Source organism: Gastrolobium bilobum, unplaced genomic scaffold (assembly GCF_033153095.1).
Source record: "Gastrolobium bilobum isolate Gb01-03AN ecotype WA unplaced genomic scaffold, APGP_CSIRO_Gbil_v1 utg8539, whole genome shotgun sequence".
Lineage (NCBI taxonomy): Eukaryota > Viridiplantae > Streptophyta > Magnoliopsida > Fabales > Fabaceae > Gastrolobium > Gastrolobium bilobum.
Genome location: NW_026898949.1, coordinates 29,164 through 56,784, shown reverse-complemented (window position 1 = coordinate 56,784; position 27,621 = coordinate 29,164). Strand labels below are relative to the sequence as shown.

At 33.7% G+C, this 27,621-nt stretch overlaps 3 protein-coding genes across 3 annotated transcripts; all 3 read right to left on the bottom strand.

Moving 5' to 3' along the window:
* Nucleotides 1-672: 672 nt before the first annotated feature.
* LOC133285711 (CAAX prenyl protease 1 homolog) lies at nucleotides 673-10,562 on the bottom strand. Its single transcript, XM_061482979.1, has 14 exons — nucleotides 10,506-10,562; nucleotides 8,765-8,912; nucleotides 8,552-8,636; nucleotides 8,378-8,473; nucleotides 7,275-7,340; nucleotides 7,009-7,107; nucleotides 6,701-6,814; nucleotides 6,490-6,600; nucleotides 5,234-5,296; nucleotides 4,556-4,648; nucleotides 2,326-2,439; nucleotides 1,560-1,631; nucleotides 1,339-1,404; nucleotides 673-1,111 (listed from the first exon to the last, which is right to left on the bottom strand). The coding sequence occupies exons 1-14, from the start codon at nucleotides 10,534-10,536 to the stop codon at nucleotides 995-997; spliced, it is 1,275 nt and encodes a 424-aa protein (XP_061338963.1). The 5' UTR covers nucleotides 10,537-10,562; the 3' UTR covers nucleotides 673-994.
* Nucleotides 10,563-12,166: 1,604 nt separating this feature from the next.
* On the bottom strand, nucleotides 12,167-18,003 carry LOC133285712 (protein REVEILLE 3). Its single transcript, XM_061482980.1, has 8 exons — nucleotides 17,644-18,003; nucleotides 16,222-16,279; nucleotides 15,401-15,524; nucleotides 15,130-15,306; nucleotides 14,857-14,991; nucleotides 13,351-13,460; nucleotides 13,194-13,253; nucleotides 12,167-12,748 (listed from the first exon to the last, which is right to left on the bottom strand). Exons 1-8 carry the CDS (start codon nucleotides 17,880-17,882, stop codon nucleotides 12,641-12,643), a joined length of 1,011 nt encoding a protein of 336 aa, XP_061338964.1. The 5' UTR covers nucleotides 17,883-18,003; the 3' UTR covers nucleotides 12,167-12,640.
* A 5,013-nt stretch (nucleotides 18,004-23,016) lies between these two features.
* Nucleotides 23,017-26,539, bottom strand: LOC133285714 (uncharacterized protein At1g01500). The gene is made up of 2 exons (XM_061482982.1): nucleotides 25,590-26,539; nucleotides 23,017-23,870 (listed from the first exon to the last, which is right to left on the bottom strand). Exons 1-2 carry the CDS (start codon nucleotides 26,277-26,279, stop codon nucleotides 23,637-23,639), a joined length of 924 nt encoding a protein of 307 aa, XP_061338966.1. The 5' UTR covers nucleotides 26,280-26,539; the 3' UTR covers nucleotides 23,017-23,636.
* Nucleotides 26,540-27,621: the final 1,082 nt, after the last annotated feature.

Here is a 27,621-nt window from a genome sequence, read left to right as displayed (position 1 = left end):
TAAAATATCTCCTAAATTATTATAATGAAATAGAGATTCATATAAACGTTTGTAATACTTTGTTACCTTATTTTCATATTCGTTTAGTGTCACCCAATTGATTAAGCGGTCCGTTAAAAAACCATCTCAAAATTAACTAGTAAATAGCCAAGACAGTTTCCATCCCCACACTGATCTTGAAGAAATCATACCGAGGCATCTACCGGATATTATTTAAATTATTAGTTCATGCGATAATTGTCTCTAGAAAAAAGATAGTCCCAATATTCCATGCAAAGACTAGTAGCCCAAAAAGAGAAAGTACTTAGAAGTCAGCGAACAATTTTCTAGGTATTAAATAAAAAGATAGGATATTATATTTATTCTTTTTCATGTTTATTTTACCTATACATCTCTGATACCATTAAATCAGAATCTCAAGAAAAAATAAATAAAAATAAAGGTTAATTGAAATGAATAGATAAAACAGACAAAAAAATAAATAAAAATTAAGTAAAATATCCTATCCCATAAATAAATAAATAAATAAAAATTCACTTTAATTTTAAGCTTTACACTTATTAACATGTGACCAAAATGCCAAAATCATAACTCTACAACAACAATGCTGGCAAAAGTAAAAGTAGGATAAAAGAACGATTAGCACATGTAATAGAAAAAAAAATTGGTAAAGAACAAAGACATCACTAGATAGTTATGGCCAAAAAACGCCATTCAGTGGCCGCTCGTAAGTTTGGAAAAAAGGCACCTAGCGTTACATATAGCTACGTCCTGTTTTGTCCCAATTTCCTTTCACTCGTTCAATTTCATCTACGCTATTTGGTGTTAACTTGCAGCCTGCATCGAGGCATAGTCACTGAAACCCAAACTACAAAAGTACTTTTCCCTGTTATAATAAATAAGATAAAGTAACATTTCAGAAATTGCAGCACTCAATCATTGAAAGTCACAGTACAATGAATTTTTGCTGCTCTTCATGTATAGGTTCCTAGCCCTAGTTTGCCTTCTTATCAGATTTGTCAAGTACAGCCAATCTTTCAACAAGGGGAGGATGGGAATAGTGATAAGCAGAGTACCAAGGATCTGTATTCATAGCTGACAGATTCTCCTCCTGAAGGACAGACCAGAAAACAATTAGAATGCAGCACAAAACATTTTACTTCGAGCCACTAGGAACAAATACCATTTTCTACTTAAATACCACATGATGACGTGAAAAGAATAAAATATAAATAAATCAATAAAGCAACGATGAATAAGATGCACCACCAATACAGTTAGATAAAACTAGAGCATCAAGCGCACATATATATATAAGCATAGATATTAAAATCTTGCCTGTAGTTTCACAAGACCAGCCCGGAGTGCAGAAGCGTATCCAAGCTTCTTGGCGAAATCATCAGCCTGCATTGGATTATACACATTAGGCGGAGAGAGAGAGAGCCCAAGGGCCAAGGCTATGCTTGGTTTGATTGAAAATGACAAAGTATTATGTTGGACAGAATAACATTTAAATACACTGCTATTTTCAAACAGCCAAATAAGCAAAGGAGAGTAACCTGAAATTCAAATGATCGGCTCACAAGATTTAGACCAAAGCTAACAAGGTGCTGGAGGGGGGTTACAGTATGCTGAAAATAAAACCAGGTAAAATAATGTTAAGTACTTTCCAAATAAAATCTTACAGAAAACTAGCTAAGGAATAATGGCATGGAGATTCAAACCTAAGTGCTCCCGCAAACTACCCAAAACCTTGCCTAGTGGCTTCACAAACTAGTTTTTAAGTTCGCACTAATAGCATGAATATGACAACTAGGAATATGTAAAGAAGAAAGAGATGCCTTAGTTTTGGCTGGTAGAAGGGGTTGACCACAAAGGTGGTTGAGTTTAAAAGTCAATAGTCAAACATGGTTCCCCAAGAACAATCCTGAAAGAGATGTCTCACATGTTGTACAGTGCACCAAGACTGCTCTTGCTTGGAAGATGAATACTATTCATGAAGATTAAAATTTTTAAATATGCATGTGCTAAGTATTTCCACAGTAGAGCCTCTGGTTCTTACAAGCATCAAAGTGGGAGTGACTAAACCATGCCAGTGTACAAGCATAAAAAAACAACCATGCATATTTGCATAATTGCATCTAAGCCCCAATGTCTTTTGATCTCAATTGGTATAAAAAGAGGGCAAACAAACAAAAAAGCATGACTATCATCTTAGCATTAAATATCTGTATCCCACTCATGCCTCTGAAAGATGGGCAGCCAAATAGAAATCAAAGCATAGCACTATCCTTTTTTCAAGTAAACAATAATTTTGAAAAGAACCTGAAATATGATGAGTCCAATGAGGACTGGCTGTGTATCAAACCCAAAACTACGATAGAGATCAGTCGAGTTCCTCACAAGTGTATATCCTCCGAATTGCAGAAGTGTAAGAACCTGCATCGGTGCATCAATAGATATTAGTGTTAAACGAATCTCTTAACCAAATGTTGCAATGCCTTTTCCTTCAAAATATTCACTATATTCCGTGAGGAATGGCTAAAGCAGTGCAATGAGTGAAACAGAGACAATTGGAAAGGAATATAATTGATGCACTTAGAACTGATCCATTAAAAGTGACCCAAGTAATCTTTTTCTCACATGCCCAAAGAAACATCAATCTGAAATATAACGAATTACGACCAAATTCAAGTCCAAATGAAGTACCAGTTACGATTGTGATTTTTTTACCAAATTCTTTTAGCAAAAAAGGGAAAGCAACAAATTTGGAGTGATTTGAGATCTAAGATTTGGAATGTGTTTTAAATGATTTAATTGTATTTATTTATTTATTTTTAGAAAGTAGTTGTCATTTTACTTATTTTTAGGATTGTAAATTTTGAATTGTTTTATTATTGGCCTATAAAAAGGTGCTTAAGACCCTTAGTGTAGGAGTTGATATTTTGATAATTATAATTGAGAAGAGAAGTTTCTCTTTTATAAAATCTCAACTTCCTATTTAACCACTTTTTCTATGTGCTTTTGGCATCATTTGGTATCATAGCACTAGGTTGCTTTCAACCAATGGCTAGCTGAACAGAATCATGGAAGTTATGGATGGCAGAGTCGTGAAGGCAAGGGACGTGCACTCATTCCTAAAGAAGACAGACAACCACATAAGATAGACCTGCAAGACACAGAAAATTAAGAGCTCGAAAGGCAGATCCAAGATTCAGATTAAAGCGACGACTTATGCATGTGCAGAGTAGGTGAATTCAAGATTTAAAGCAACAACTTGCGTAAACTAAGTTGGGTGTTCAATCTGAATAATGAATGGAATCAGAGGACACATCTAATAATGAAGAGGGGGACGTCAATCCTTAGAGGATTTTAAAGCAAGGACGGAATTAGAGAGTACGATCTAGAAATCAGTCCACTTATTTAAGATAGCGAGATGAGGATCGAGATTCCTGACATTTCAGTATATGATGGTAGATTGGTAGTCCTGTATAACTCCGATGGAGAAGAAGATTATGACGTTGATCCAATCTATTATTATTTTGATGAAGAAAAATATTGTGACAACGATCCAATCTATGATGATTCGGATGAATAGCAAAATTGTGAGTGTGATTGAATCTGAGTAGAAAATTAATTATATTCAAAATCAGTCAGTACTTGTTGGCATATCAAACGAAGAATTCCATTATCGAGTTCAGTCAGAGCCTATGGACATTGCAGAAGAACCTATCCTAGAAGTGGCAAAAAAAAATGATGAAGCAGAATTATAACAATTCCGAAATTCCTTCTCAGATTCTACCTTTGCTTGATGTAGTAACAAAAAGGGTGTCATATGGGTATTTTGATATGGTTGATATCAATGAAGCCAAAGCACATTCGAGGGCGAAAATGATACACTTAAGAGTTGACCTATTACAAAGGCCCAAGCAATCTTTTTCTCACATGCCCACAGAAGCAGCAATTTAAAATATAACAAATTACGACGAAATCCAAGTCCAAATGAAACAACAGATATGATTGTGATTTGTTTGACAAAAAAGGGAAAGCAACAAATTTGGCATGATTTAAGACGTGTTTTGAAAGATTTAACTATATTTATTTATTTTATAAGGTAGTTGTCGTTACATTTATTTTTAGGATTTAAAATTTTGAATTATTTTAGTGTAGTAGTTGCATACTTGAGATCCTTAAGACCCTTAGTGTAGGAGTTGCATATTTTGTCATTTTTATAATTATAATTGAGAACAGAGGTTTCTCTTTTACCAGATCCCAACTTTCTGCTTAGGCACTTTTTCTATGAGCTTTCGGCATCAATAATCTTCTAACCAAATCAACTTGAGATAATCCAAGTGAAACATAAATTTAACTTTCTAAAAATGTTGTATAGAAGAGAAGATTAAATTTACAAGTTCATGGAGGAATTTTCCTAGCCACATAAATTTCTTACAGCTCCATCAAATGTAACATTAATAAATTCTGATGTCACATATGCTTTATCAATATAGAGGCAATCAAGTATTCAATTTCAGTACAGGAATGCTATTACACAAACCTGCATGGCAATAAATGAGTACACAGTATGGTTGAGCTTCCAATGTCCCAACTCATGGGCAATAACAGCTACCACTTCCTCATCATTTTTGCACTGCAACACATCATTTGATAATTTGATAATGTAAGATCAACCACAACAAAAAAGTATACAATGAAGATAATGGCAGTGACAGAAGCACCCCAAACGGACAATCAAGATACTCTTTCTAAGATATCATATAGAATACTCTAAACTATTCTAAGATACAATCAAGATATTATACGATATATGAGTTCCATATATCAAAACAATATCTTCTGCGGACCAAAATGAGTGTTGACTCTATACAATATTCACTAATTTTAGAGAATAAAAATCTATGTAGTTCTCGAAAAAGAAATTAGGGCCATCACCATCAACTAATCTGAACGAGCTTTAAGCAGAGCAATTTTTCCAAACCAACCCTAGCCTAGCATTCAAAATTGGAACTTTGTGATTGAGATCTTTGAAAGTAATGCAAGGGGGGGAGAAGGAACCATATATTCAAATGGATTCAAGAATCTATTAAATAATTAGCATCTTGAGAAAATGTAAGAGCAAAGATTCCATAGAAACCAAGCCCCAACAAGACTTGAGACAAAAATATAACACTACGAAAGAAAAAAATAATTTGGCTGCTAGTTAGTAGTCCCAAACCTGCTGAACTAATGTGTCATAAAGTACAATTCGCTTGTTATTGAAGAATCCGTACATATAGGCCTGCAATATATGTCCAGAAATATCATGTCAAGGAAATTTAATAATAAAGGTATGATAAAAGTGGTGACATAAGAAAGACTCTTGTTTATTCTCCCTTTTTATAATGGAATAAGAAATTTCAATAAGGAAAAAAAGTTGTTTAAACTACAAAGGGTGACTACTAAACCTGCTGAACATTATAACACACAAAATAAACAGTAGCTCTAATAAGCCAATCCCATGAGTATATTTGACAAAATATCCCGTGCAATCCAAATAAGAAAATCTGCAAGGCAGGTACACTATTCCATAACAAAGCAACACGTAGTCTTTGCCACTGCTGTTAAGCATTAGCAGTTTACCATCCCCCATATAAAATAAGAATAAAAGAAAAATCTTTGGAACAAAGGGCACATCCTCCCCTTTTAAACTAGAGCTACAAGGTAATATCTAGTCTTAAACAATGTCAATCATAAACTAAATCAGTTTTAAAGAAGAATGTCCGAAACATAGAAGATATCTAGCAGGTGTGCCAACAAATATGCCTCACTTATAACTCGAAGCAAATGGCTATAACAAATTTCAAAAATCAATCATATGCAAGCCAATATTTAAAGACATTCATTAAATAATCACAATACTAAAAAATTGTTGTTTTTCACAACTGTACAGCCAAGATCTGCTAACCAAGAGAGATGTATCTGAGACACGGGGGACAAAATATATTCAAAGCACACATGCCTGCTTAAGCACTAAAGTCATGGTCAATAGAAGGTGACCACAACACCAAAAAGGAAGTCAGCTATATCTTGTCAATTAACATCCAATTCTATTGGGATTCCAAGGGTGCTCCATATAAACAGAGAAAGAAAATTCTCATGAGTGCTATATTTTCCCCCCAAAATCAAACATTATGGTGGTTGACAAAACCCAGTGAAATTGAATTTTTATCCAACACTATCCTCGACATGCATGCAGATGCAATGAAATTTTATTGAACTTGCAATGGGTGTCAAGGGAGCAAAAATAGCAATGACTAAACATTCAGGCTACACTTTTAGATCTAGCAAAAATTTCAAGCCAAATAGCCAATAATAGACAAGTAAAGAATAAACATTACGATTATATGAGCGAAAAGTCATTTAAGATTCAAGAAAATATGCATCATAATAATAACAAAAACTGTATTAAATATACAGAAGTTCTACACTTACATTGCTGTGGCTCGACCTTGTGGATCCATCGATAACAAACAACTTCTTTAATGGAAACCTGAGGGAGGCAGCAAGTTTTTCAATTTTCTCCCTGAGCTGACCTTCTGGAAGCTGGTTTCCAGAACATTTGTGAGGGGAATGATAATAATAACAAATATAATGCATCCATAATTGTTTTTTCAAAATAATTAAAAGGTTTGAAAATACAAACCGGGGTAAACTTATTGAAGAGTGGAGCTATTAGAACTGGATATACTGTCATCATCACAATAGAAAGAGCAAACATAAACGCCCATAGATAGATGGCCAAGTAAGGACCTCCTTTCTGCAAATATTCATATGAACATTAAAATAGCAAATAAGCACTCTGGCAGGATAAATACAATGACATTTACGACATATCGCATAAAGCAATAATATCACAACCAAAAGTAACTCAAAATCAAGAAAAGACTAGGAAATTAAATTCCAAGCGAAGTTTGCATGTAATGGTTGTTTCAACAGAGCATAGGACCTCACCTGTACTATTAAAATAATTGCAGCCACGATAGGAGGACCAATTAAAACAGAAAGGAATATTCCTTTAATCATGTCTCTAAAGAATAACCATATTGTTTGCTGCACAAAAGATGATAAAAAAGGTAAGCACATAAAAAGATATGAATTCAAAATGGTCAAACTTATTCAATACTTTAGTAAAATTAGATGTAAAATCAAACAAAAAAAGTTGAGGGTTAAATACATGGATGTAAAAATAGATTGATGATTGAAGGAAGAAGATGAACCTTATTAAAACCATGACGGGCCTCGATCACAAAAGTTGAGTACAAAGAGAAAGGCAAGTCAGTTATCTGCAAAAGTACACGATTGATTTCATTTAAATATAAGATGTGAATATTGATATCAATTCCAATGCCCCAGCTATCACATACACCGTAAAGCTTGCAAGTTCCAGTAAATGCCATCCGAGGTCTAGCAGCATTAGAGGTGTAGGAGCATTTTACTTGGAGTCACAGTGTATATAGCCTTTAACCTACTAGCATATGCCTATTCATCAAGAGACTGGCAACGAGAACCTTAGGAAAATAACCATATTTATCCAAGATTGGGTTCTATCTAAAAAGTAAAGGTAAGAGGATATCACAATATTGGAAAGGAAAAGAACATTAAAAGTTTTCTTGTTATTAAGCTTTCTGTGAAAAACCGATAGGGAGTTAGGGACACAGACAAAAGCAATTGAAAAGCAGGTGTTACTTTGAAAATAATATCTCAAAATCAAACCAAAGGACAAAAGAAATGCGTATGACTGATAAACAGAATTTCAAGGGCTATAATAATTGCACTGACCCAATCTTAGCATCATATTCATTTTGCTATAGTCCTTATACTCTTTGACTCTGGATTATCTTGAGGCAAGAAGACTATGGTCCAAACTTCAATATTTCCTCATTCCTTCCTAAAGCAATGTTTCACACACCAAGTTGCTATAGCCCCCCCCCCCCCCCCCACAAACCAAAGACTTGCTTATTAAAGATGAAATTCGGTAAGAGTGTTTGGAGGATAAGAGATCCTCCTAAGCATGAAAAGGAAACAAACAACAAAGAAAACAGAAAACAGAAACATGAAAACGGGAAAATAGAACAAAGCCACCTAATCCCTCAGCATATAGGCTAGGAGAACCCCATCAAAAGACCACATGCTTTAACCAAATAGAAGCCAAAATGCCAAATGCCTAATTTTATCCTAAATCAGCTGCTGTGCCAAAGAAAACACCATAAAATACTAGAGTTACACTCAAAAAAATACATAACACAGCCGAAACTATTTTATTCTCCAGTAATATACTCAAAACTATTTTATTCTCAAATAAGGGAAGTCACAAACATACCTGTGACCAGATCATGGCACCAGCTAAAAAGGCAAGGGTATGCACTATTTCATTCTCTGCATTGAGACCCACTAATGTCACAAAGTTTCCTGATTTCTGCAATCAAGAATACACATCAAATGGTGATCATATAGTTATAAAGTTGGATTTCATAAACACCAAACCAATCCTCACCTTCCAAAACCAGGGCAACACCCCATAGAACAAAATTGTGGAATCCATCACTATTGTCACAAACCCATGAAGAAAATGGAAGTGGCTGAACAAAGTAAACAAATAGCCATGTATAAGAATACTAGTAAGACATCCCAGAAGCAACCTTCAGAATGAGATACCAAGTACAAGCATCCAACTGCATCAGAAATTCCATGAAACAAAAGAACAAACCTTTTATCTAGACTATAGGCTCTAGATTTCTGAAATTTATCTAGGCTGATTACTCCTTCTAAAGTCTTTGGAAGAGTAGGAAGTTTGAGTGCCGCATGTTGTCGCACATCCAAGTAAGTTTCAAAAAAGTACATTAATATCATAAACCCTGGAAATGAATTAGAAGAAAACAGCAAATCAGGTAAATCTGATATTTTATGTCCAGTGGCAAAACAGTTGAATAGTACCAGAAGAGTACATGATTAACAAGATTAGAGAGTCAATACTATATCAAATAAATAATAATGAATAATCACAATCTAACACGGTAACCCATCTATTAGCAAACTAGACCATTATCATGTTTTTCTTCCTTTTTTGTGAAAGGCTACTATAATTTTTTTCCTTGATATTTTTTTTTTCTTTTTTCTTTTTTTATGGAAGGGGGGAGCAAGGAAGCATAGAAAGGACAAAAGGGGTCTCAAAATAACAGAAATTAAAGGAAGCTTCCACTATTTAAAATAGCCTTATGTGTTGGAGAGGGAAACCTACCAAATTTCCAGTCAGGTGTATTCTAGTATTCCTTCAAGATAAGTTAAATTTATTATTTACAGTTAACACAAATTGATGAATGATAAATCCTTACAGAACCTCAGAAATCATATACTTAAATCCGGAGAGAAAAGTAGTAACTGTCAGTTTATGAACTGGAAAGAGACCATAGATATTTAATGTTGCAGAGCAATTTTGCTCGGTTTGCTATTTGTTGTTGTCCTAATCAATCAAAAAATGCTGCAAATAAACTACTGCAGAAAATAATAAGAGTATAATTAATATGTTCTACCAGCTTCGACATGCTTATGGAGTCAGTCCTACTACCAAACCAGCTTTTTTTTGTAATAAAAAGTTCAGGGGGATGGGAAGTTGCCCTATTCCAAGGTAAACATGCCACAGGCCTCACCAAGGGCTTACAGTGGTACTTCAAGATGACATACCAATAAAGGATCATTAGAAAGAATTAAACCCCGAGACCCTTTAGTCAACGCAGTTAGATCCTACTAGTTGAGCCAATCATCATTGGCTGCCATACCAGCTTTATATTGAGGCAAACCAGCTACTCTTCAAGAAACACCCAGTACAAAAACTATCACAAGGCCAAGCCTCAGCACAACACACTGCTTAACAGCCACAGAGACAAGCATAAACAGAACTAAGAATTTTAATCCAAAATTTATGTTTCTTACTATCCATAGAACGCAGAGGTTGTAGTTCAAATAATCGAGTAATAACTTCTAACATTAATTTCCTCATTCTCAATTTATAACCAAAACAATATTCTTCTCTACCATTCATAACATAAGAAATAAACGAATACATGCATGTAGGTTCCAAGTGCCAGTGAAAAAGAGAGAGAGATTCAAAATCCTGATATGATAGAATCAAAACAGAATTAAAAAAAAACCCTAAATTTCACGATAAACCCTAAATTCAGAATCCAGCAAAGTTAATTTCTTCCTGAATTCCCAGAAAACGTTAACAGGAGAAAAAAGAAGTAAATTAAAAAAAACAAAAAATCTAAACAGAGCATGATATCCATAATCAAAATCCCAGACAACGATGCAAAGAACTGCAATGCAACTCAGCCAGTAGCTTCAGCAACAGAAGAAGACTCAGCTCAATGAAACAATTGAGCTCGTGCTTCCGATAAGAGAGAGAAGAGAATAACGGTAGCACCATTACAGAGAGAAGAGAGAGAACTCACCAACGACAGCTTCCATGTAAGGGAACTCCATTGCTAACGATCAAGAGAAAGTTCTGGAAGCTCCAACGCTGGCCTGCAAATATATAATATATAGCTGCTTTAGATTCAGATTTCGGGTTTTATTGACCCGCATTGGTATCCATGGATCTAATGGCTCGTGTCATGCTGAACTAAATGTGTGTATCATCAAATTTTAAATCAATTGATGTGAATCATGTGACTAACTCAGTTTCTATAAATAATAACTACAATTCGTAAACAAGTATAAATACCTATTTATCATCATATGGAAAAAAATGGGACTTCAGATTTTGAAAAATAGTCGAAATACAATGAACTTTCTAATCTTTATTTTTTTTTGGCCCTACATTTAAAGAGAAACCACTTCAACTAAAGTGGTGGGACTTACATTTCTTGTTATTTGATGATAATTGACACGTAATAGTGTTACATGAAAAAACAATTTGCAGCTAAACTTTGGTGCACATGGTCTCGAACACCATAGGTTTAGATCTATGTTGTTTTTAGTGTAACTCAATTTTGGAGTTAAATGAAATTTCACAATTTTCATGGTTGTAATTGATGCTTATTGCGTTGATCAATTGTACTTGATAGTTTGTAAAGATGGCAAAATGATTTGGCACATCAAGTTAATGTTATGTTAAGGTTTAATCCGTGGATTAAATTGTTCAACCGGAAAATAATACATATTTGTTCACAGGTTAAATAATGGGAATTGTTTACCAAAAAAAATGATAATTGAACATAACCTATGATTTAAGTAACAGATCACATGGGTATACAAAAAATTTAAATTTACACTAATTAACCTATGATTCATAGCAAATCGTATAAAAATTATCAAAATTTTAACCTTTTTTATACTTTTGGAAAAAAAGTTCCCTATAATAATATTTTGAGGGCGTTTGGTAGAGGAGAATTTTTTTTTTTTTATCTGAGAATCTCGATTTTCAGAAATATAATTTTTACATTTAATTTACGATAATATTCAAAAATTAAAAATTTAGAAAAGTTTAGTTTCACAAAAATTCTGAAGAATATCGCGTACCAAACGCTCTCTTTGTGTCATTTTTCAAACTCTAATACAATCCATTTATCTCACATATCAATGCAACACGCATTTTGAAGTGTTGTATCATAGGTTGAGTCACGGATCTTTAACATATTTTGACACCCCTAATTCATAGCATTCTACTTTCGTGCAAAAATGTCTTTAACTCTTGGACCCAATGTTTTAAAAACTAGACCTAATTGCCCGGTTCACGGTCAAACCATGAATTAGCTATAACTCCGGTCGCCATGAACTGGGGATCTTGTCAGTTCAATCTCCAGCTTCTCGCCGAATATCGCATGACTCGTAAAATATTTTATGATACTATACAATTTATGAATTTTTAATAACTTAATATAATAAACACTGTACTGTAAATTGGTAACAATAACAAGAAACATTATTAACAAAAAAGTTAGTAGTAACTATTTTTATTATATTAACCGCCCGTACAAAAGCTAATATTTTACCTTAATAGAGGACATTGGAATTGCTTGTGTCATAACATTACTATAGTACCAAATACGAATATTGCTTAGATATTTAAGACGCTTGGGAGTTATATATCTACGTATCAAAATGCCTCCTAAATATCAATGAGACCAGGTAGCAAGACAGGTTATATAAGTATAATACACACCTTAAAACAAAGTAAAACTCAAATACACTTTTTATTGGTTTATATACAACCCAAACGGCACCTTCTAAAGACTAAAGTCCTAATACCGCTTTTGTATTCTAATTCTAGAAATAAGCTTCACAGCATAACACACAAAAGCACTCAACAGACTGTACAGTATAGCCTCCAGAAGTGAACTCAACAAGACTCTCATTGTCCTGCATTTCAAGGACAATCATCTTCATAAGATCCTAAACGAGCCTAAAACAAACAAAACACAATCCAAAAGGTATATATACGTATTATATACACATGCAAGCATCTACATGCTACATTTTCTTTTAGTAAAACCTTTTGTCCTTTCCCCCTCTTGTGCCCAATTTAGGTGTATTCAGGAAATATATTTCAATCTCTCTCTTCAGGAGAAACCACTGGTAAACCCCATTAAGCAGACAGAACAGCACTCTCAGATTTGTCAGTGAGGGATTTGCTACGAAGATTAACAAACTTTGCCCTCTCGGAGTCAGCATCATATGATGAAAGCAGCCTCTTCTGCATTCATTAATTAAAGATTTGGCAAAAAAATAAATAAATTAATACATTATGATGAAATAAATGAAAAGATAACACTTGCAATCACAGCATGGAGCATACAATATATTAAATTTGAGAATAGATCCCTCTTTTATCAGAATAAGAGAAGACTGCAGCTGAAGAACTACACATGCAATTCAAAATAATAAACACAGAAAATAACTCATCCTCCACTAAATTCCCTGCCTGGCTAACTTTTCTATACTTCTGCATGTATCTGCATGTGAAAATAGTCATCTCCAATGGATTCTGAAGTCTGAACATCATGCGGGTGTTGATTTTGTATATCAGAAATGGGAATAAAAAGAGCCTATTTTATTGCTAACATTTAAATAAGGGTGAAAACAATATAATTAAACAACTCATTGCAAAGAAGAATATCTCAATTGGGAACAAAACTTACATGATCCTCAAATTCAGGACTCATTAAATTGATGGAGAGGTTTCTCATCAACAACAGTACCTGCAAAACTGGACCATGTAAATTACTCGGGCAAACTAGCCATTAAATTAAACAAATGGAGGCAAAGAAGATGAAGGGCTTGATATTAATTAATTACCGTTTCAACATTTATTGGGTCCATCTGTCTCAGTCTCTGTAGGTGATTAGTTGAATTTGGATCAAATACACTGCCAATGAAGTTGTACACTTGTGCAAAATCTGGCATTACTGCATAGAGAAGGTAAACTTGTCAACAAGAGCATGGCAAGAACCATGAACATAATAGTAAAATAGATGCTTGACAATCTCAACATCAGACATCTAGCGGGCCACAACATAACAAACATAATAATATTAATACAATTCATAAACATTACTATTTATACACATAAAATGATGCAAGAGCGAAGAATAATGTTAATGGAAAAAAAAATACTACAATATTAACGTTATTATTTGTATGCACTACTCACTCCAAACAGAAAATTCAGAACAGAGAAAATTTGTAATCTTCATTTTATAAGATCCAGATGTTTTGTACTAAATACTTCTCGCCCAGCCGTTCTCATTTCTTGAAGACCCAAGAACACATCAAAGTGCATCTTTTGAATTGAAGACCCTGTCCCAACTCAAGGGTAATCAACCCTAAATCAACTTTTAAATATTTCATTTTATGTGAGCAGTGGTGCAGTTTGCAAAACTAGTTTTACTGTGCGCCCCCTTCAATAAAGCAGCTCTAGGGTTCTGTAGTTTAGTTTCTTTTCATTCTTTTTGAACTGTTTCCAAGAATATTTGGCTCTGCTTCTTAAGCCTTGTGACTGTAACTAAACAAATGAAAACTCAAAGAAATATGTAATTTTAGCATGTTTCATGTGAACTTCTTCAAAACCAATTCAAAAACTCATGGTTCAATTTTGATTTTTCTTCCTGATCATAGATACGTTTAATTGAATTCTGTAATTTTTAGCTTATATTTTGGACATTCAGATTTCATCCTCAAGTTCAGTCCAATGTCATTAGTCACTATACTTCCGTTGCACTATGCCTAACCTATATGTAGAACTTCACAATAACATTAAAAATAACCAAAAAAAAAAGTGCTTCAACCTCTCCCTCCACCCCCTCGTAATTGTACAAAACTGTCAGATTTGTTGAGCAAGATTGGGACTTCAAAGTCGGGGCAACATCTTTGGCTAGAACAGCTGGGTTCAGCATGGTACTTTAGATTTTGGTGAAATGGGCCCAGTCTAACTCATTACAGCCTTATGCATGAAATCCTTCTTTCAGTTGTTTCCTAATCCCAATGAATGAAAAGCTTTAATTTTTTACTAGTTAATTCCTATAGAGACCTTCCAGAACAACACAAATAAGACAGCAGAGACAATCGGGCTATGCCAAAACCAAAATCATCTTGGAAACATGGTCCTGGTACAATGGAACTATGATTTTCAAGACTTCTTTTCTTTTTCTTTTTTTTAATTGAATCAAACTCAAGTAACACCTCACTGTTACAAACAATATTCTCCAAGTTAAAAAAAGATCCAATTAAAGATTTTGTGATTATTCCATTATGTCAATTTCAAGCTGAATCTAGTTCAAATTAGAGATAGAGAAGCATCCCAACCTTTAACTGGCTTGCCTTGGTCGCCTTGATTAATCCCTTTGCTACTTGGCCAGGCTGGAGGTGTATTCTCATTACTACTGCTGTAGCAACAATTAGGAGGAACATCTTGTCCAGCTCCAGTCAATCCCGTGTCATCTAACAAACAAAAAACTTTCTGAGTTAACACAACCTTCCTCATATCTAAATTCATCATAGAATAGATTGGAAAAAATAGAGATTTTAATTATACAAAAAAAGTAAAACAAGCATCATGAACTTCAGAACAAACAAAACCTCTAGTCACTTGTGGCACACTAACTGGCAGTATAGCACTGTAATTCTTAGATGATAAAGGCACATTAGTAACTGGAGTTCCAAGCACAGATGATGAATCTGGGTTATAAATATAGGCAGGTTCAATGAAAGCAGATGAAGATTGCAATGGCCCTGTGACTTGGGATACAGTAGGAGCTGATAAAATGAAAAAATAAAAACCAGTGTCATTCAACAATTGAAATAACAGAATCAAGCTACTGATACATTAAATATGGTTGGCTATACTAACTGATTTTAGGAGCTTTTTGAGGATATGGGTGAGCAGCTTTTCTCTTTGGCCGAGGAGGAGGTACATGTTCACTTGTTCCATTCTTCTCAACTTTAAGAAAATACTTTTGTGCATGACTTCGTATCTGCCAAAAAGAATTTAGCATAGAAGGGTGAAGAAGGTATAGTTAGAGGAACATGAAATGAATGTTAAGAAATTCACCATAAGAAAATTGATGAAATAAATACACTCGCTAATATAATCCAAGATGGGTTAATAACTTTATGTCCTTTCTTTTGTACTTAATTAACCATGCAACAAAGATTACAAACTACAAGTTTATGTTCTTAATCCCACCATCAAACCTTAGGTTTTTGAAGAAAAAGAAAGGAAGAATAAGTTGCATTTCATTGTGATGCAAGAAAATCCAGACCAAAATATGTACTTTATTGGCTCAATGAACAAAAAATTAATTGGTTTCCTAGCAAGGGTAGATATTAAAAAGGAACAAAAAGCTATGGATAAAACTAACTCCAATCATCACACATACCTCAGGTCTAGGGTTTCAATTGACAGTCTTCTGGAAACCATCAGGTCACCATTTACTCATTTCAAGAAACCTCTAAAAAAGCAAGTTTTAAGCTCACCTTCGAGTATGATATTCAGTCGTAGCACTGAATAAATTTCATTAAATACCCAATATAGAATTCAAAATTCAAGAATAATGTGGAATAATGAATAAATTTCTTATTGTCATTTTCACTGTTTGAAGAAAAACCAAAATAATCTATTTTCCACTAATAACTTGTTCTTTGTTTCCCTTTGACTTTTATAATAATTACCTGGATAACTGTTTTTGAACCGACAAATGCTTCAATCTTTTTCCAGTCACGATCAAATCTGAAATCAGTCAAGAGAAACACAGAAGGAAATAAGCAAAAATAAACAAGTAAATCAGATACCACCATTATTGTTACATACACTGCTTTTGGCAAGCAATCAACAGAAAGGGGGGAAAAAGCCTTTAGTGATGTTATCCAGAAAGCATGGTAGTGCATTTCTAGGAGTGCACAACGTACCCATGCAAAATGACAACTCTATGGTTTGCCCTAAACTCATGTCAATGACCATGATTTTTGCTGATACTATTCTTGAGGTGATGGATTTTGTAACTAAGGAGTTCTAAACCCTGATTCTTTCAATTATTAATTTTCACAGAATCTGCAAGCTATAAAAAATAATATAGATGCAGATGAAATAAATTCATTCCCTAAAATGTAGATAATAATAAAAAAAACTGTTTAACAATGCATCTACTTCCCTCTAGAAAACATTCCATTACAGAATCTGCGCTCCGCAGTTTGTTCTATAAGTTGAAAGAGGCAGCCTTAAAACTTGGTTATTAAATTAAAGCAAAGAAACTTGTTTGGGTGCTCACAATTTTATGATTTGTTTAGAATTTAAATTGTTGTCTGTTGAGTGATCATCAGAACACACACACACACACAGAGAGAGAGAGAGAGAGAGAATTTACTATTGTTGAAAAGCTTAATCAAGGCATGTTGTAAATAAACCATAAACACGTTAAATTAAAAAAATTAAAACAGAACACTTTCTTCTCTGATATATATGGATGCAGTTCTTTCATGATTTCAGTTAGTCGGGTACAAATGCGAGTTTGCAACATGACCAAACACAAAATGTTAGAAGAGTAACTGAGAATAATGGTAGATTGCTTCACACTACAATATTTACAACCCCACAATTCAAATCACCAAATCATTCACACCCCACCAAAGTTGAACTTAACTAAATGAAGTTAATCTTACAGTTATCAAAGAAAAACACACAAAGAAATTTAACTCTCCCATCCTAGAATAGTTCCTTTTTTTAACCCGCATCTTACTTAAAACTAAAAACCCAAAAGCTTATGAATAAAATACCACCAATCAAACTAAATCAAAATATAAATATAAATAATAAAAAAGAAGAGGAAGAATTTTAAGAACCCCAATTATAAAACGAATCTAAAGCATAACACCAAAAGGGTTTACACTACAAGCACCTATCATAAACCCCAACTCACAACCAATTAATCGCCTTTAATAATCAAGAAAACTCAAGAAATGGAAAAATTCCTAAACAAAAATTAAAAATTAAAAAAAAAAAACAATTCTCACACCCAAACAGAGCCTAATTTACAGCAACATGGATTTCAATTCAATGAAGAAAATTAAAAAAAAAAAAAAAAAAAAAGGGCTTACAATTGGAGAGCTTCTAGAAACTTGTCGTGTTCCTGCTCCGTCCAGCTCTCCCTAGACTTGGTAATCGTATATGGTTTTCGGATCTTCTTATTCGGGTCCTCTGCGGTGGTGGAGGAGGTTGCGGCCGGAGCAGGAGGCTGCGGTGGCGGAGGTGGGAGAGGATTGACACCAGGAAGGGCCATATTGGAAGGATCGAAGAAGTAAAAGCCTTGAGCTGGGTTAGGGTTCACGGACACCATCAAGATCAAAACCGTAACCTTAATTTGATTGATTGTGTTACTGTTTCGTGTTTGCGTCGGTAACTCTGTTTCTGTGTTTTCCAATAACCTCAGTATTTGTTTCTGTTCTTGTCGTCTTCGTTTTCGTTGCTCAATATCCGGTGTTGGATTCTTAAAACAAACCTTTTATATAGAACGGAAAATAGTATGAAATGACCATTTTGTCCTCGCCCCTCGTTTGCATCTGCATACACGTGACACAAAGTGGCAATGGCGGTTAAATCCATTATTGCAATTTTGTGTTCTCTTTTTTATATTATATGGATCCAAACTATTTTGTTGAGTTTTATTACACGAGTGAATGTGTTTTATTTTATGGAAATTAAAAGGTTGAAAAAATGAGGTAATAGATCACTGTGACTAAGGAAAAATGTACATACATGATGCATATTGCCTGAAAAGCCAATTGATAAAAAAAATAGGATAATATGTTTTACTCTAGAGTTAAAAGATCTCTCCTCTAATAAATATAGTTAAACGTAAGAACTTATAGGCATAAAGAAAATAATAAGAATTAAAAATTTTAGAAATATATTATATATATATAATTATTTTATTTTAGTGTATAAGAGCTTTAGAAAAAAAAGAGTTGTCTCGTTGTGAGGTTTAGAAGAAATTGAACCTACGAAATAAATTTTGTACACGGCAAAGATTATTTATAAAGAAATTTAAAAAAAATATTTGGCGTGTTCTTAATTTTGATTCATTATGGTGTAAATTTTATTATAATAATTGGCTCATGTATTATTGTATAAATAAAAGAATTTAAGTATAATAATAATCGCTTGACATTTTTTTTTCATTTCTTGATACTGCATGTTAAATTTCTTTAGTTACATCGTAACAGACGATTTGAAATTAAAAATAACCACAGTTAAAAGTTTTAAATGATATATCAACATATATATGTGGAATGTATAATGTAACAGTGACAATTTAATATCCAAAAATTAAATTGCAACCGTGGCCGAAAAACTAAGGAGAAAAAGAACAGAAGCGCATCTTCAAAGGTCCTATGTTGACTTTCCTTTATACGAGAGTAATGGGATATCCTTAGTCATTACAACTTAGTTCTTGTCAATGAGAATAGTCTATGTTGCATTATAATTATATATTAATGAAGTTACCATTAATTACACTACGTGGTATAAAAAATATATACATATTTTTTTTTAAAAAGAAACTTCAAGTTTTATTGGGATCAAACTGGAAGGTTTGGACTTTGGAGGGTTATCCTTCGACCTACACAAATATAGAATTAGGCAGTGTTGTCCTAAGCAGGATAGGGTTGTGTTTGGAAACAGGCGTGAACATGGATAAAATGTACACGTGGATGATTCCATAATATATTTAAAACAAGGGTTAAGTTAATCTCATGCAGCATAAGATAGAAAAATTTTCTTACTGACTTTTCGATATTTGTGCTTGTTTTTTTTTTTTTTCTTTTAAATCAATGGAATCCACATATGTTGAGTCTATGACATAAGATACCTATCACTACAACATAAGAATAATAATTCCCTTAGGGGCTGTTTGGTTGAAGGATTCTTTTGAGAATGATAGATAAATGAGAAGTGGGAATGTATAAAACCATCGTTTGGTTGAATTAGCTTCCTCACTTGGCTACCTAACTGTGATTGCTACCAAACCTATTTCCCTATCTTTTTCTACCGAGATTGCCGGCCAAAGTTTCCCTTTTGCAAGATGGTATTGCTGAAAACCACCATATTTACTCACTTGGCTATCTAAAGAAAAGACCAGCGTACCCCTTGTGGGAGGTAACTCGGTGGAACAAAAAAAATTGGATGCATTCTCTGCTCTGCTCTGTCGTTTACCTTCTCTGCTCTTCTCTTCACCATCCCATGTCATTTACCTTCTCTGCTCTGTTTTCTGCTTGTGGCGTCGTTCGCGATCCTAGTTTGGGCGCGCAGGTTCATGCCCAGACACTGTTGGTTGGTGGGTTTGACTCTGATTTGTATGTCAACAACACCATGATCGATATGTATGAGAAATCTGGGCTTTTGCATTGTGCGTGCAAGGTGTTTGATGAAATGGTTGAACGGGATGTGGTTTCTTGGACAGAGTTGATTGTTGCGTATGCCAGGAGTGGGGATATGGTGTCTGCACTGGACTTGTTCGATGAATTGCCTGTTAAGGATATGGTGGCTTGGACTTCATTGGATGATAAAATTATGTGGTTGGTGCCAGTTCGTAAAAACAAAACGAGGTTATTTTCGTAAAAACAACTTTTTTTTCTATTTATATTTTACCTACACCCAAACATAGACTTTATAAAAGTTATCTAATTTCCCCATCAAAATCTTATCCCACCAAACAACTTTTTTTACATTTTTCTATCAAACTCATATTCTAACTATTTCTCTAGTAATCACATTTTCCTATTATTCATAAAATCTTCTCCTCAACCAAACGCTCCCTTAAAACAATATTAAAAGAAGCACAAATGATGAGACGCAAAATGGAGTGTGGATAAGTGAGTGAGGATTATATTATTATATGTAGGTAAATCCTCTACCTATACCTAGAAGTTACCCAACTTTATGTTGGAAAGTTCTACCTTGCCCCAGAAGAAGATTCACGAACCCCTTAAAGATAGATAGTATTCTTTCTCCAATTTTAAACTCACAGTTCATCACGTCAAAAAGTTTGTTATTTATATTCATTGTGACAAGACTAAATTAAGGAACAGCATAATAAAAAAGAAATCGTATACTTCTAGCAACGGTAACGAAATTATGAAAGTAGATGGCAATGATGTAATACCATAAGAATTTGACACGTTGCATCCTACCATGATAAACATAGATAATAAATTATATTTTATTTAGTCTGTATTAATTAAATATATAAAATTAATACTACGAGTTTGACTATTTTATGTGCATTCCTTTGAGTTGACACTAACAAATGGGAAACACGACTATAATGTCACTGTTTATGAAAAAAAATATAGCAAATAGTAAAAATTTTCAAAAAACTTAGTTCGCAGGGGTGACACTTTTTTAGTGATAATTTGCTATTAACAATAACGAATAAAGTGAGCAAAAAAAACATGTGTATTACAAATTCGTTGTATAGGGTAGCGAACAACATTACACCATCTCAAATGTACTATTCTTGATCGCGATTTGAGATTGGCATTTATGAATAAGTCCTTTTTAACTTGCAGAGCAAACAGCGTGTGCACTATTGCAAACAGCACGCTAATGTAATTTTTTAAAAAAAAAATTACATTATCTCCCATTGTCCAAATCTCCATTTTGGGAAAAACTCCTTTAAATAGTTGCTTTTAAAATAAATATGTGTATATTTACCTTTAAAATTTCAATAGATTAAAATTAACGTGCACTTTCAAATAAAATCAATATGCATTTTTAAATTAATATATTCTTACTTTGCTTAATTTATATACAAGTTAATTCTAGAGGAGTCTTTTTCCTCTACTTTTTTCTTACGAACAACTAATTTTAAATCCTAAATCAAGCAAAAATCCTAAATCAGTCAAAGTCTTAATCCAGATTAAAAATAATTATGATCTTATTACATAGGGATTTTATGGCATTTGCAAACCATCTTACGAATTAGGAGGCCCAAAACCAAAAGGTTACTTCCCAACTTAAATCCTAATCATTATACTTACTTCCCTACAAATCCAAAGAAGCATATATACGACTATGTAAATATCCTCCCTCATTCTCAAATTAAGGTAATATATAAACACAAATTTCGTATGCATAACTAATGTGCATTTACATGATGTTCGTGCTGTTATTTCTTTCAATTTATTTTAATTTATTTTCATTAAATAAATAATTTAATTTTTGATACAATATTAGTGTGAAAAACTTTTACACCGTCATTATAATTATGTTAGACTAGGAATAGTACAAGAACAGTACACAATAGACAGTGCACACACTAGAAGTCAGACTAGGAATAGTACTTTACTTACATGGCAGTGTCTAACGAACTTGTATCTGCCACCTTTTTTTTTGTGTGTGCTTAAAATATATTGATATTTTGATCACCTAATTCAGTATTGCTAATAATGAACTTACCACCAGAGAGGTATTATGTCTGGAAACTAAGTTTGCTACTTGATATAGCAAACTTATATGCATGGCACTTTAAATTTTTTTACTATTCGCATAATAATTGAGTATATTTTTATTTAAACAGTGACATTGCGGTACCTGTTCCAACAAATGGCGTATGAACCTCAACGGATTCAGATTTAGACAAGCACATGATATTTTGGTCCCAAAGACCCCTCAGCTGTCAGATAAATCACAAGTTTACATAACTTTAACGGCCCATAAACATTGAATTCCACAGCCACATGTTTCACTATCACGCCTTTCTCTTTAATTAGGTTCATTCTTTGATATCAAGCAATCTCACAAATTAGTACATCTGAACTTACAATGCTTTTGATCTGTCAGAGTAAGAGTATAAATTAAAAATGCTCAAAATCGAATTTGATTTATATTTTAAGAAAATATTAACTCACGTTACAATATGTCACTGCAAAGTTTAGTAACTAACACTTTAGTTAATTACTCTACTGGTCGCATCACTTCAAGCGGAACCAATGTTTCTCATTAGAACAATAGCCTTGGAATCCATTTCCAACATTGACTACATTTCCTCATGATAAAATTTATTTAAAACGAACTTGTCTATGAATGAGTAACTAAAAATATATTCATGTATACTTTATTGTCAAATACATCCTTCATCTTTATCCACTAAAATTTAAGCATAAATATATTCTTACTAAATTCAGAAACAAACTCAACTTCCATTAAGTTTTTATTTTTCTTCTTCTTGTTCACATCCTTTTTTACGAATGAAACTTCTTCAAATTATCCGCAACATTAAAATTTCCAGAATAAACACATAAAACTTATAATTAATGAATCTTAAAAAGGGCAGGAAGTTTTAAAAAAAAAAATCATTTACCATGGGAACAAAATATATATATATATATATATATATATATATATATATATATATATATATATATATATGCTTACAAAGATTTGTATCAAATGACAAAATATCTACAAGCCAACAAACAGTAAAATCTCTGTCCATGTTCACAGTCAAAACTCAAAACCTCCAGCAAGCTTTTGCAGGCCACTGAAAACTGGTTTCTGCTGTTATCAAAAAAAAAAAAAAAAAAAAAACTGGTTTCTGCAGGCACACCACATCCTCAAAGCCGTTGTATTGCTCTATTATTGATATCTATTCTTGTGAAAGGATCACAGGTAAATTTTTAGTCCTCTTATAGTACACACTACACCCACTTAAGCTATAACGCATGAACATTTGTAGTATCAGAAATGAAGTTGCCTAGAAAAAAAAAATGAGAGTGAATGCAAATATGTGAGTCCATGTATAGTAACTTAAGTGGGTGTAGCATGCATATCAGGAGGAGCACTAAAAATCTATCCGAGGATCAGATGCAATTTACATGAAATTCAAATCTACGTGATACAAGAACGTATCTGCAAGAAAGCTACAAAACAAGACAATGCACACTCCACTCATCTACAAAACTTATGCTTCATGCATTCAACTTATTGAACTTTTAGTTCCTTAGTTCCTCCTCTAGGAATGTCCCACCCTTGAACTCCAATATATTTTCTTGCGCTTCTCATTAAACTAGAGTAGCAAATTCCTTATTACCGCTTAGAAAAATCTCCTCCTGAAATTTCTGGTTGTCGTTTGGTATGAGCGCATAAGCAGTCCAACACCAATCCCAATACCTACGCACATGCCAAGGCCAATTCCAACACCAACCCTAACACCAGCATTGAACCATGAGAGTTGCCCATCCTCACCGAGATACATCTCTTGAGAGTAATAACCATGCCCCATCATCTTCCCATCAGAATCATAATCATCAACTTCTGACCCTGTTATCTGCACGATACCGTCCAAGTAAAACAATTGACATTTCAGAAATTCTAAGGCTCATGGAAGATATTTTTGTCCAACTGTATTAAAAACATCAATGTAGCAACCAATAAAAAATAGAAAATCAAATTGTTTTATGAAAAAGTGGGATAAGTATAAGCACTATGATATAATTGAATGCAGCAAGTCAGATTCTTGGCCTTCAAATTAAAAGCATAAAGAATTACTTAAAGAAATGATGCTATTATTTCCGTACATTCAATCATAATGCTTCAAGTAATAATCGGAATAGAAGACAGGAGCTGGCTCGGCAGACAGTACTAGGCATGAAATTTATATGATTGAGTTTAACTTTCGTCGCTTATCATATCAGCATGATACTTAATCATCTAATAAGAGTAACCCATTATCAAGGGGGATGCCTAATTCCCAAATTAAGTATTATTTCTATTTTCTAGATGCATCTTGCATCCTAATGGGGTTCATAAAAAAACCTAGCAATAGAACCAGAAAAGTGTGATTACGATACAATAAAATAATCAAACTATTGGAGGGTAATAACAGAGCTACCAACTATGCTGTTTCTAAAACCATCAGAATGTTACTTCCTCTAAACAGCTAACTGAAAATGAAAAATCAAACTTTCTTTCTTCGATATAAAAGTCAAGTTTAAATTTGATCCATTTTCAGTGTAAAATTTTTATACTAACACTTAATGAAGTGTGTTTAGGGTACTTCCGATGTACTATCTCCAATAGTCAAACTTTTTTTGATGATTTGACAATACATGAATGGATGGTAGCATAAAAATGTTTTAAATTGACATCATCAACATCAGTATCACATTTATTCCAAACAAGTTGGGGTTGGTGGTCATGAACCCAAATAGATGAAAATCAAATCCATATAACAAGCACTTCAGTAAGGTCTGATTATTATAAAGAAAAAAAAATCAAACTTTGGGATGTAACATTGCTATCAATTATGCCACTTTTCAAAACAACCAGAATGCTTTCTTGTTCTATGCAGCTTATTGAAAATGAAAAATCAAGATTTCTATCTTCAACTGCAATTACAGATCCTTCATTCCTAAGAAGGCATATTAAAATGTATATAACTACAACTTCAGTAAGGAAGATGTATATAGTGCAATATTAAAATTTCCAGGGTGACATGACATATCTTAATAATGTCCTTGACATACCCAATATGAAAAGTCCTTAAGATACAACGCGTAATTCCACACTAGAAAAAGGCAAGAGCGGGACTCCATGTAAGGAAACACACAAAACCACACAGGATGCACTACACCATCACGCATACAAGCCCATGAGTTCTTCCTAAATCCTTTCAAAAAACTATCTAATTTTCAGGAGGAGATTCAAACACACCACTAATAACAGCATAAAAAGGGCAGCGTAAAGCTATAAAACTTCTGCTATGTGCATGGTCCATGGAAGAGTCTATAGTATGCAGCCTTTCCTAAAAGTTGCAAGAGACTAATTACATAACAAAAACACCAACACTCATTACAGCATAAAAACTATTAACTGCTAAGACAACACACTTGCAACTCCAAAGAAAACTGATTTAAACTTGAATTGAGAATAGACACATCACAGAACACTATACCAAAACCTAACAATCACGATTCACAATAACAAATCACAAGTACAATCTGAGTTCATCACTTCATCACATAGGAGCAAGTCAGAAAAGCAATACCTGCAATTTCCTTTGAGGAATCAACCCATTCATACCATTGTGTTCCTTCTCCATCATCATCATCATCACTTCCTCATCTTCAGGAATAGCATCCAACGTGGCATGCCTAGGCACTCTCCTCCTGGGGCTCATCTGAATTGTCTTGCTCAGAATCACAGGCACACCGGAGCAACACCCCGCCACGTAAACCTCGATAGACGGCGCAGAAACACCGAGCTTCGGCCGGAAGAAAGCCGACGAACCCGACCCAATTGACCCGGAAGCCACGTGGCAGTCCATGCTCCAACCTGAACCCGAACCCGCCACATTCCCATTGCCCCAATCAGCATCATCCAACCGCTCCAATGACCCGCAGAGGAACAGCCCTTCCTTCTCGTACACCTCGAACTCCACGCTTCCCGTGACGCGCACGCTGTCGGTGCTGACGTAAGTCACCTCCGCCGATTCCCTATCGACGCGGTCGCGCCGAAGAGGGAGCGGCGCAGCCTCCGACGCCGGGACGGGGGAGCCGTTGATGACGAGGGAAACCCCAATTTCACGGTGGGGATGGCATAGGGTTAGGTGTTCGGGGACGCTGTCGATGACGCAAGGAGAGATTCGAACGTAGAAGAGCCTGATTTCGAGCCACGCCGAGTGGTTCAATGATCGGAAATTCGATGCCTTCGCAATCGCTTCGTCTTGTTGATCCATATACAAACAAACACACGATGATGGTGAAAAGTGAAAAGCAAGCAAGAACAAAAACTTAAAAAGAAGACGAAAAAATGGAACCCCAGAAAGAAAGAAAAAAAAAAAAAAAGTACTTTAAGAATTGTGATGGAGAATGGAAATCTGGGTATTGAAAAGTTGGATTGGGAATTGATGTCTGATGATGAAGTCTTGTAATGAAAAAAGGGAAGGGGGGTGCGGAAAAAAAGGGTTTTAACTGAAAAACCATGAAACGAAGAAAGAGAAGGTTAAGCGTCTATTTTGTTTGGGATTGAATTTTTTCGTATACATAAATAACTAAAGTGGAAATCACTTACTTTCCTGATCATTAATTATTAAGATTAATATTATTATTATCAGCATCTATAGATTATTAATAATATAATTAATTCATCATCTTTTTGTTAAGGTAGTCATTTAACTATATTCTTTTTGCTTATTATTCTTATTGTCTATTGATAATATCGTTTTGTTTATCAAGCCTGCTAATATTATCTTTTCTTATATGATGATGCCTTTATTTTCTTCTTCTCATAAATAATATTTTTTTTATATTTTTTAATTTAAATCACAAGTTAAATTTTTATTTTTTTATATTAAAAATTATAAATTTTGATTTGGTTTTTATATTATATAACATCGGTATTATATCATAAATATCCTATAATATATTGTTAGGGTTGTGAATCATATTTTATAGGATTTTATAAAAATTATGTTGTAGGAAAAATAATAGTGTAATGTTATAGAGATTCGTTTTACGTGCATTAGTTTTTTTTTTTTGTGCTTTAAAAAGTGCAAACCCCACAAAATATTATGTGTGTATGAAACTTTTTTTGTTTCATGTAACATAATAAATGCAAGCCCCAAATACATATTGATAAGTATCCAATAAACTCATTTTGTTTTGTTTTGGTAAAAGAAAAGAAGGATCTGTTTCTGTTTTTGGGATGGGAAAATATAGGGAATGAGAAATTATTGGAAGGAGTCAAAGGGGGGAAATGAAGAAGAACAAGGATCAGACACGCGTCTTTTGTTGCAGTCACTGGTCGCACTCTGTTTCTATTGCAACCAAATACAGCACAGACTCCGCTCATTGCTAACTTGCTTGCTACAACTGCGGTGCTTTTCTTTTCTCCATTTAAATATATTTTTCATTATTCACGATATATAAATGACAAAAAATATTTATCCTTTAAATTATAATTATTTGAGACAGAATATATTTATCACCAAAAAAGTTTACTACCTTTACACCTAATCTAATCATCGTGGATTTCCGTCAATCTGACGGTTATAATTTATTAGGAATTAATAATTATTA

Excerpts from the sequence above, each read along its gene's own strand:
- LOC133285712 (XM_061482980.1), bottom strand. The coding sequence starts at position 17,882 with ATGGTGTCCGTGAACCCTAACCCAGCTCAAGGCTTTTACTTCTTCGAT. Across the intron at positions 13,254-13,350 it reads ACCCAATAAATGTTGAAACG|GTACTGTTGTTGATGAGAAA; the intron begins GTAATTAATTAA and ends CCAGTTTTGCAG. Across the intron at positions 12,749-13,193 it reads GTCCTGAATTTGAGGATCAT|AAGAGGCTGCTTTCATCATA; the intron begins GTAAGTTTTGTT and ends TAATGAATGCAG.
- LOC133285711 (XM_061482979.1), bottom strand. The coding sequence starts at position 10,536 with ATGGAGTTCCCTTACATGGAAGCTGTCGTTG. Across the intron at positions 6,815-7,008 it reads CAATTATTTTAATAGTACAG|AAAGGAGGTCCTTACTTGGC; the intron begins GTGAGGTCCTAT and ends GAATATTTGCAG. Across the intron at positions 1,632-2,325 it reads TTGGACTCATCATATTTCAG|CATACTGTAACCCCCCTCCA; the intron begins GTTCTTTTCAAA and ends TTTTATTTTCAG.
- LOC133285714 (XM_061482982.1), bottom strand. The coding sequence starts at position 26,279 with ATGGATCAACAAGACGAAGCGATTGCGAAGGCATCGAATTTCCGATCA. Across the intron at positions 23,871-25,589 it reads TTCCTCAAAGGAAATTGCAG|ATAACAGGGTCAGAAGTTGA; the intron begins GTATTGCTTTTC and ends GGTATCGTGCAG.